The sequence below is a fragment of the Schistocerca cancellata genome, chromosome 9 (genome assembly GCF_023864275.1).
Source record: "Schistocerca cancellata isolate TAMUIC-IGC-003103 chromosome 9, iqSchCanc2.1, whole genome shotgun sequence".
In the NCBI taxonomy this organism is placed as follows: Eukaryota; Metazoa; Arthropoda; class Insecta; order Orthoptera; family Acrididae; genus Schistocerca; species Schistocerca cancellata.
This window is the reverse complement of record NC_064634.1, coordinates 296,951,122-296,962,491: the sequence shown is the minus strand read 5'-3', so window position 1 is coordinate 296,962,491 and position 11,370 is coordinate 296,951,122. Positions and strand designations below refer to the sequence as shown.

Genomic DNA, 11,370 nt, shown 5'->3' with positions numbered 1-11,370 from the left:
AATGAGAACTCAACGAAATAATGCAAGACTGAATGTGAGCTATTAGAGTATCTTTAGTAATTTACACACACATTAATAATTTTGGTGCAAAATGTTACATATTTATAGCACGAAGTGAGAAAAAAAGAACAATATTTGACAAAGACGTTAGGAAACACAATAATATTCCCATTGAAAAATGCCTGTCTGGATATTTGTTTATTTTTGCCATGAGAGGCTAGACCTGCTGAATAACTGGCTTGTTGAAAGAGAACTGAACCAGTGAAGATTTTGATGACATACATGAGAATGACAGAGAGAGAGGAAAAAGACAATATGGTTGAAGAAACTTCAAACTGTCAAGGTAATAATTCACACACAAAACATTTCACAACTAGATAATTCTAAGACTTCACAGACAATTTCAGTTTATCTTATGAGCATAATATGGTTTTACATTATTTACAAGAAAATGAAAAATACTCCAACAGTAAGTTCATTGTACAGTGTTTTTTCCGTAACTTTTCTGTAAAGTACATTATACTAAAATGAAGGAAAAAGCAACAGTTCCAAAGGTACACTCCATATTTGAAAGTGCAGTCACATTAAGTTTACAATAAGCCAATAACACTTATCTGCAGATGACTGATATCCTATGGCAGCAGACACAACCCAATCTTATGATTGCTTAGTTGCAAGCTTCACAGCCACATCTGACAATAAACAATGTATACATATGACTGATTCTTCTTATAATATCTGAAATCTGAACTGTTTCAATCACTAGTTTTTCCAACACTAACTCATATTTTATAACTTACACAAAAGAACATTCCAAATTCTGTGAAAATTACAAGGAACGATACAGTGACACCTATTACCATATTCATGCAGCACTGTCAAGCCAGAATGGATGCTCTATCAACATAAACATATGCCTTGAAGTCTCCAACTTTATTGCCACTTAGGTAAAGAAAAGATTCAAAACAAGTAATACAGAGGTAGGTTGTATCATACACCAGACGATCGCATTCCCGGACAAGCCATCTGAAAAGAATGAATGTAATCAGATAACAGATTTTCATGAACTACACATGAAAAAAAGAGGGAACTTAATAAAATGAAAAACAAACTGCAGCAAACAAAGTCTGGCCCCACATATGACATCATAAAATGCAAACTTTCGCAGCTCAAACTGTTCATTATTATTAGATTTTTCTAACTTAACATGCCATACTTAGACTTCTGTAACAAAAGCTTACATCTAAAGGTAGAGTGAGGAGTCGGGGTTGATGCTGCACACAACCCATGTCATGACAATATGACATTGGGAAGGGCATGGGAGAATTCTAGTGCGGGGAAAGGTGGAGGAGAAATCAGCTACATAGTTACACAGTGTCAGAATGGGAGTCCACGTAGTAACAAAAAGAATACCCAGGAAGATGCAGAGAAGAACAGCCTGGAAAAGCAGTGACATGTGATACAGGCAGTGGACAAAAGCATGGGAACACCAAAACACAATACATTCCCATGTCTTATACAGTGTAGGAAATCCATTGGCATTCAAAACAGTATCCAGTCATCTAGGAATATATAAACACAAGGTCTTGTATTGTGTTGAAAGGAATCGTATACCATAATTCCTGCAAAATAGAGGCAAGGTCACGTAACAATGATGAAGGTGGCCAGCTATCATGCACGCTTCTCTCCAAAGCAGAGCACAAAGGCTCAATATTGTTGAGATCTGGTGAATGGTGGCCAGGTGAGATGTGACATGTCATCCTTGTGCTCACTAAACCAGCCCAGGATGATGCGAGCTTTATGAATAGGAACTTGTGATCTTACAACACTGCAACACCATTTGTGTACAAACATTGTACAATGGGATGGACCTGATCAGCCAAAATGGTCGAATAATTGTTGGCAGTAATTCGACCCTGTAAAGCACATCTACTTCTACATACATACTCCGCAACCCACGTATGATAAATGGTGGAGGATACCTTGTACTGCTATTAGTTAATTCCCTTCCTGTTCCATTCATTCACACATAGAACAAAAGAAAAATGACTGCCTATATTCCCTCGTATGATCCCTAATTTCTATATTTTATCTTTGTGGGCCTTATGCAAAATGTATGTTTGCGGCAGTAGAAGCTTTCTGCAGTCAGCTTCAAATGCCTGTTTTCTGAATAATATTCCTCAAAAAGAATGTCACCTTTCCTTCAGGGACTCCCATTTAAGTTCTTAAAGCACCTCCATGTTGATCAAACCTGCTGGTAACAAATCTAGCAGCCTGCCTCTGAGTTGCTACAATGTCTTCCTTTAATCTACATGGTGGGCATCTCAAACACTTGAGTAGTACTTAAGACTGGGTCGTATTAGTGTTCTACACATCATCTCCTTTAGAGGTGACCCACACTTTGCCAAAATTCACCTAATAAAATAAAGTCAATCACTCACCTTCCCTACTAAAGTCCTTACATGCTTGTTCCATTTCATATCACTTTGCAGCGTAACACCAAGACACTTAATCGAGGTGACAGTGTGTCAAACAGCACATATGGTATTCAAACATTGCATAATTGCTTTCCCTATTCATCTGTATGAACTATTTTTCTACATTTAGAACTAGTTGCCATTCATCACACAAACTAGAAAATGTGTGTAAGATATATTGTAACCACCAACCACTCAATTTCAATATCTTTCCATAAATCACAGCATCATCAGCAAGAATCCGCAGACTGCTGCTTACCCTGTCCTTAAGATAATTTATGTATATAAAGACTAACAGCGGTCCTATCACACTTCTCTGAGGCACTCCTGATGATGCCCTGGTCTCTGAGGAACACTCACTGTCAAAGACAATGTAATGGGTTCTATTACTTAAGAATTCTTTGAGGCACTCACATATCTGGGAATCTACTCCTTAAGCTTGTACTTGCTTGTTACTCTTCATCTATGGTCCACAGAATATCATGTGAGGAAAGGGCAAGTTGAGTTTCGCACAAGCGATGCTTTCAAAATCCACGCTGGTATGTGGACAAAAGCTTTTCTTCCTCAAGGAACTGATAATCTATTCGAGAACCACATGGCCCATGGAATATCACAATATGGCCCAAATCATCGCCATACCTGCACCATGTTTCTATCTTGGCAGCAACCAATCTGCATTGTAGGCTTTGGATGGAGTACACCAGATGTAAACTCAGCCAGAAATTGGAAACAGTATGAAACAGGACTTCCAACCAAGCGACTTTCTTCCACTGCTCCACAGTCCAGGTTTCATGGCTTTTCCCATTACAGGCATTTGCCTCACTGATGTGTGGGTTTGCAATTCCCAGCTTACAGAGCTCCCTTCTTGTTTTGGTGCCCACACGCTTCGTGAGTGCGACATTCAGTCCTGCAGTGACTTCTGCAGCTGTCATCCTCTTATTTTTTATCACAGTCCTCATTAATGATGTGCCTTAGAGGGTGATATTTTTCTGGTTTCCCTGTATCCGGCATAAATCTTTGATACGGTGCCTTCTGAAACACCCAACACTTTGGTTACCTTAGTTATGGAAGCATCCAACATACAAGCATGAACAACTTACCTATGTTCAAATTCACTTAGCTTTTACATAGTGCGCTCATAACCACACCAAACAGTTCCGAGAACAACTGAGGCCATTTGTGCCATTCATGGTTGAATACAATAGCATCTGCATTTATGTTGAAGCATCCATTTCTTGTGGTGTTTCCATATTTTTGCCCAACTCTTGTACTTGCTGCTCAATATCACTAGACAAATCATGAAGAGCTACATGTGAACTTTATATTTCATACCCAACACCTTAACTCATTTCAGAACATATGCAGGAAAGTATGGAAACAATTTTTTCATAGTTTAAGTGTTCACTATTGGTTCATTCATTGAGTCCTCAGAGGATTCATTGTAATGTTCAACATCAAGCTAACAAGTCTTTTTAAGGTATACATGCTGGCACCTTCAACTGGCCTTTCTTCATACTTACAGGATTTGAAGAGTAATTTTCTAATGGTGTAAGCCACAACACTTAATATAAAAAAGAAACATGCTTTTGAAGACTGGAAAATTTAAAAATAAAACTGAATTAAACACATTTCATAAAAATATTTCAAACCAATAAACAAGTGTTGCCAGTAGCTGAGTTTGCAGCATGTAAGTTTTGTAATCACACAGCTGCCTGCCTGATTTTCATTAGTAGCAATCATTTTTTTTTAACTTTTATTTAAACTCTATATTTATTATCAAATGGAAGTGTTAATTAACAAATACTAAATTCTAATTTGCACTTTTTCGTCTGTGTTTACTGCCACGTTAGTGAGTGATCTTTTGCAATGGCGAAAAGAAGTCTTTTATTAGATTTGGAGATTGAGCAGCTGCTTTTAGAAAATGACAATAATTTCAGTGACAGTTCTGAAAGTTTTCAAGATACAGATGTAGAGGCTGGTGAAAGTGACTTCAATTTTATATAGACATGTTAAATGCCTTATTGTTAAATGAAACTAGTTACACACATCAAATCACCATAAATAGAAAGTACTCCATTTTTATTTGATGTTTTGCACTTTTGTACCAAATTTTAATTTACTGTGAAAGCTTAATATGATCAACAATTAAAAATAAAATGATGTAATTTTAATACTGAAATATCCTTCTACATTTATTAAATAACATCTCCATTGGATGATAAATATAGAATTACGAAAATCCTTGTTGCTTTTTTTGGGTCATCAGTCTCCTGAAGGTTTGATGTAGCCCACAGCAAATTTCTCTCCTGGACAAAACCCTTCTTCTCAGAGTAGCACTTGCACCCTACATCCCCAATTATTTGCTGGATGTACTCCAATCTCTGTCTTTCCCCTCATGTTTTTTACCCTCTACAGCTCCCCTTCTAGTACCATGGAGGTTAATCCCTGATGTCTCAATACAAGTCCCATCATCCCATCCCACCTTTTTGTCAGTGTTTTCATATGTTCCTTTCTTTGCCAATTCTGCGGAGAGCCTTCTCATTACCTTATCAGTTCACCTAAACTGCAACTGTAGCACCATGTTTCAAACACTTCAATTCTCTTTTGTTCTCACTTTCCCACAGTCCATAATTCACTACCAGAAAATGCTGTGCTCCAAACATACAAGGGTTGTGCCAAATGTAAGATTCCTATATTTTTTACAAACAGAAAATAATAGAGGGAAACATTCCACGTGGGAAAAATATATTTAAAAAGAAAGATGATGAGACTTACCCAACAAAAGCGCTGGCAGGTCGATAGACACACAAATAAACACAAACATACACACAAAACTCTAGCTTTCGCAACCAACGGTTGCCTCGTCAGGAAAGAGGGAAGGAGAAGGAAAGACAAAAGGATTGGGTTTTAAGGGAGAGGGTAAGCAGTCATTCCAATCCCGGGAGCGGAAAGACTTACCTTAGGGGGAAAAAAGGACAGGTTTACACTCGCACACACACACATATCCATCCACACATACACAGACACAAGCAGACATTTGACAAATGTCTGCTTGTGTCTGTGTATGTGTGGATGGATATGTGTGTGTGTGCGAGTGTAAACCTGTCCTTTTTTCCCCCTAAGGTAAGTCTTTCCGCTCCCGGGATTGGAATGACTGCTTACCCTCTCCCTTAAAACCCAATCCTTTTGTCTTTCCTTCTCCTTCCCTCTTTCCTGACGAGGCAACCGTTGGTTGCGAAAGCTAGAGTTTTGTGTGTATGTTTGTGTTTATTTGTGTGTCTATCGACCTGCCAGCGCTTTTGTTGGGTAAGTCTCATCATCTTTCTTTTTAAATATATTACAAACAGAAAACATTGTTTATGTTTATTAATTTATACATTGTTGAAAAGCTTCCACTTTTGTCTATTTTTCAACATGGTCTCAATTTTTCTCGACACACTTTTGAAGACAGTGTATTCCTAAGTCAAAGAAATCTCATGCCAACTCGATGAGGAAGCATGTGACCCCACTGATGAGATTGTTTATTTGTTTCGCGGGTGTAATGAAACACTCACCTTTCATCACCTGCGACGAGAGAGTCCAACAACTTTCCTTGTTCCACTAAACAAAAGTCATTGAGACATAAGTAAATGAACCAGGAATGTCTGACATACCCAAACACTGTATCACCTTTGATTACATTTTTCATTGTTATTGTATCATTTAGTTCCCCATATGTACTACATATGGCTGTTTTAATACACAATTTAGAAAAACGAAGGGCAAATCAAACATGGGAAATTTTTTCCTAGTGCATATCTCAAATGATTATTTGACAGAGAGCCTTTACATCTACATGTAAGATATTGACACTGAAGGTAGAACAACAAATCTTAGAAATTTTAAGGCACAATAATGTTCACTTACTTTGCAGTAATTTTCTGGCACATCATGCATGTTTTACACTGCCTCCTGAATAAAGATGTATAGAGTGGATACTTTGCTGACTGTAGGCAGTCAGTTTCATGCAGTAGTCTGAAAACAATATGACACATCAGCAGAAGAAAATCTTTGGAAAAAGTAAAATAGAAGTTTATCATGTGAGAAAGGTGGGCGTATGGTCAATACTCATTTTTGTTAAACACAGTGAATTAACACTCATTGATGGAATTATTGAACATGAGTCAAAATAAAGCTGAATTCAATCAGGAAACAGTACAATCTGGGAGACAAGCTGTCACTTTTTGACACCACTGGAGGGAGAATATCATCTTTCCTGAACTTTGAAGTTTCCAATCCCAATTTTTTCTTTTGTCACTTTGGCTTGAAAAAGTACGCGATTTCTTCTTTGTTCACTTTACTACATACAGTTTCATTTGTAAGAAATAATCTTTCTTTACAATGCGATTCTGTTACCTGGCAGCATAAAGGGTCCATCCGCCTCAGTCAATCTATAAAATAAGCAATTTTTAATTTTTTTAAGCTAATGAAGTAATTCAAATAAAATTTGGATGAATTACTCCTCAGGCACATTCACATAAAATAACAGGGTAATTATTTTAATTTACTGAAAACATATAACAAAACTACAGTTTTATTTCAAACACCCATTGTTTTATTATTTTCCAAATATCAAAAACTGTGCCATTACTCTGCATGCAATATCCCACAGATTAAGAGAATTGTTTGTTTTTTGATTTCAGATAAGAATTGCAGACTTCAGGTCTTCCGTCATGGTCACACCTTATTTTGGACAGGGCAACTTTAACTCCTTGGACAGGGGGCTTAACGATGACTTAATTTCTTGCAAAATTCTGAAAATGTTGTCCAAGAATCAATAAATAATGTGCAAAGGTTTACACGGATCACTTCCATTAGTTTAAAAAATCATAAAAAACTTACTTTATAGATTGACTGAGGAGTATGGTTCCTTAAAACTTTTACTTGTTCCTATTGTTCACAATGAAAATTTCCAAGGAAAATATTGGAACAGCTGATCATTTCTCATGGTCATCTCTATAAGATGCTGGAGATGTGCTACTAAATTCAAGAATCAGTAATTTACATAACTTCTAATTCGTAGAGAGAAACTTACATTGTGATTCAGATTATATTGCCAAGTGCCCATAGGAATTACTAAAACCAGCATCAACACCTATTTGGCTCAAAGAACATACTGGTCATTGCTGTCTGGCATAAAATTAACATTAGCAGATAAAGCACCAAATTCTATTCTCCAATACTAGGTTTTATTACGGCACAATCATGACTATGCTAGGATGCAGAGTTAGGCATAGAAGTTCAGGCACACAAAAACAACTTTTAACAGAAAAGAAGGACTGAAATTTGACAAGTTGTGAATATCAGTGCTAAATAAAGCAACCAACACAAACACTTCTGGTGTACAAGTTCCATAGCACAGGTCACTGTAAATCTGTGATTTTCAGCAATGGTTGGGGGACATCATGATTTATTTTATTTGTTTAGTGTGAGCATTGTATGATTACTAATGAATAGTTTAGCAGTTTAGGTTAGATGAGGAAGTACAATGCACATTTATTCAACAGTTTACATTGGAAAACCAACTTCCTATGTCTCCATTGCCCCTGAAAATGTCTTCTGCAGAAAGTGATGGAACTGAGATGTTTAAATGTGACTAGGCATACTGAAGTGTGAGTGAGCGTGTGAGTGTGTTTATGTATTTGGGATAAATTATTTCCCCATAAATCCTGAAGGCTTTTGAGCCACACTTGCACTTGTGTGGACACCTTTGCATGCAGAATGCCTTTGGTTTCATTTCCTAGCTATAGTTTCTCTGTTGTCTGTGTATGTCAATCCCATTTACCAACTGTCTCCTCTTAAAGTAGTTATGTAAAATTAGCTGTGGAGGCCCACACACCACATCTGGATAGTGGATGTTTACTTTGAGGAGCGTGCCTACGACTGCTGCCCTCTGCCTGTGCAGTAGCAGGTTGTACTCTGGAGATCAACTAGGCCTGTATCCTGCTGTCTTGGTTGGTGGACTTGGGCACATATACAATCGTAATTCTGATAGGCCTAACATAGGAATTGTGGTGAACACTACTACTCGTGCGCGATAAAGGGACTGCCTCGGTTCATGGAAACCCCTGTGCTTTTGCTAATGAATTTTGTCTGCTGTTAGCTGCTAAGGCTTACACTACTGGCTGCTGGTTTGGCTGGCAGGATTCTGGTAGTAAGGATGCACCCAAGTTAAAGATTTATAATAGTAAAGGGGCTTCCATTTTACCTCATTCTGTCTGAGATTAGCTGGTCTACTAAGATTCGCTTTTACCTATGCTGGTGCATGTATTTTCTACATTCATATATCTTTAAAAAATTTTTGTCAGTTACGATTAAAAGACTGATGTCATAATATATTTACACTACTGGCCATTAAATTGCTACACCACAAAGATGACAAGCTACTGACACGAAATTTAACCAACAGGAAGAAGATGCTGTGATATGCAAATGATTAGCTTTTCAGAGCATTCACAAAAGGCTAGTGCCGGTGGCGACACCTACAACATGCTGACATGAGGAAAGTTTCCAACCGATTTCTCATACACAAACAGCAGTTGACCGGCGTTGCTGGTGAAACGTTGTTGTGATGCCTCGTGTAAGGAGGAGAAATGCGTACCATCACGTTTCCAACTTTGATAAAGGTCGGATTGTAGTCTATCGCGATTGCGGTTTATTGTATCGTGACATTGCTGCTTGCATTTGTCGATATCCAATGACTGTTAGCAGAATATGGAATCGGTGGGTTCAGGGGGGTAATACGGAATGCCGTGCAGGATCCCAATGGCCTCTTATCACTAGCAGTCGCATGGCTGTAACGGATCGTGCAGCCACGTCTCAATCCATGAGTCAACAGATGGGAACGTTTGCAAGACAACAACCATCTGCACAAACAGTTCGACGATGTTTGCAGCATCATGCACTATCAGCTCGGAGACCATGGCTGCGGTTATCCTTGACACTGCTTCACAGACAGTAGTGGTTGGGATGGTGTACTCAACAACGAACCTGGGTGCATTAATGCAGAACGTAATTTTCTCGGATGAATCCAGGTTCTGTTTACAGCATCATGATGGTCACATCCGTGTTGGCGACATCGCAGTGAACGCACATTGGAAGCTTGTATTCGTCATCGCCATACTGGCGTATCACCCAGCGTGATTGTATAGGGTGCCATTTGTTACAAGTCTCTGTCACCTTTTGTCACTGACGGCACTTTGAACAGCGGATGTTACATTTCAGATGTGTTACGACCCGTGGCTCTACCCTTCATTCGATCCCTGCGAAACCTTACATTTCAGCAGGATAATGCACAATCGCATATTGCAGGTCCTGTACGGGCCTTTCTGGATACAGAAAATGTTCGACTGCTTCCCTGGCCAGCACATTCTCCAGATCTCTCAGCAATTGAAAATGTCTGGTCAATGGTGGCCGAGCAACTGGCTCGTCACAATACGCCAGTCACTACTCTTGATGAACTGTGGTATTGTGTTGAAGCTGCATGGGCAGCTGTACCTGCACACGCCATCCAAGCTCTGTTTGACTCAATGCCCAGGCGTATCAAGGCCGTTATTACGGCCAGAGGTGATTGTTCTGGGTACTGATTTCTCAGGAGCTATGCACCCAAATTGTGTGAAAATGTAATCACGTGTCAGTTCTAGTATAATGTATTTGTCCAATGAATACCCGTTTAGCATCTGCATTTCTTCTTGGTGTAGCAATTTCAATGGCCAGTAGTGTAGTTACATAATTTCTGCTATGTTAGGCCCAAGTACTTGGGGGTAAAACTGACTTAGTTGTCTGATGTTATTTTCTTTGTCATCGATGGAGGTCCACATGCTATTTGCAACTTATAAGAAACGTCTGTGTGTATGTTATACGATCTGTAATGAATCCAGCAACCACTCAGTGCATGGGCTAATAGTCCAGTAATGGCATCAAAAAAGAAGCCCCTCTTGCAGAAAATAGGTAGATTTTTTTTTTAATCTTGTGTATGTACTCAAGAGTATGCAGAATCCAAGCTTTCAACCTTCTAAACCCTCAGGACAACTCTCTCTCTCTCTCTCTCTCTCTCTCTCTCTCTCTCTCTCTCTCTGTGTGTGTGTGTGTGTGTGTGTGTGTGTGTGTGTGTGTCAGTTTCAATGCCTGTAACTCAAAAACAGCTACTCCAAATGAAAAATGTGAAGTTAAAGTAGTAGAGCATGAAATTTCATGCTAAAAAAGCACATAGTTTTTTAGTCTTAGGCACTATTAAGCGTTCATACATTGAAAGTCACGGTAATTCCATTTTGTTGTTTTTCTGCAAGTCAAAGTTATTCAGTGTAATGAAATTTCCAATAGGTAGACATAACTCTATCCCACCTTCACGTGTAGATGTATCTGTAGATCTCCCTCGATTTACATGTCATAACCAGCAGAGACTGCTGTTCCTTTGTTATTACTTCCACTGTTAGCTGCACCCAGTCTTCCTGTGTTGTGCGAGGTATGTGTTCCGAAACTCCTTGTGCTTTGCAAAATTCTCATTTCCTCATTTGAGTTGAGTTTTGTGGCCAGTGCATTTAAAGTGTGTGCTCCAGATCATATGGAGGTGTGCTTATGTGCTATGGCAATTTACCCTATCACAATACAGCCAGGATAGAAAAATCGTAAGTTATTAACCAGTCTGACTGAAGTTGAAGTGCAAAATGCTTGTCAGGAGAAGTACAATAAACCAAAACTGATTAGGTCATCTTTAACAAAAGGCCCTGCACCAACAATGTTGAATGTTTGATCATACAAGAAGGTATCTGATGTTTAGGAACACAGCTTTTATTCTGGTGAGGACACTGATGTTATTTGGGAGAAACTAAGCAGATTTCCCCATTCAAAGCAA

At 38.6% G+C, this 11,370-nt stretch overlaps 1 protein-coding gene across 1 annotated transcript in view; it reads right to left on the bottom strand.

Moving 5' to 3' along the window:
* Positions 1-388: 388 nt before the first annotated feature.
* Positions 389-11,370, bottom strand: part of LOC126100798 (snRNA-activating protein complex subunit 3-like) — a 67,863-nt gene continuing 56,881 nt past the window's right edge. Inside the window, exons 5-6 of the mRNA XM_049911422.1 lie at positions 6,384-6,491; positions 389-1,026 (exon numbers count right to left, since the gene is read on the bottom strand). Coding sequence (XP_049767379.1) covers positions 879-1,026; positions 6,384-6,491 — 256 coding nt within the window. The 3' untranslated portion in view covers positions 389-878. The remainder of the gene's footprint in view (positions 1,027-6,383; positions 6,492-11,370) is intronic.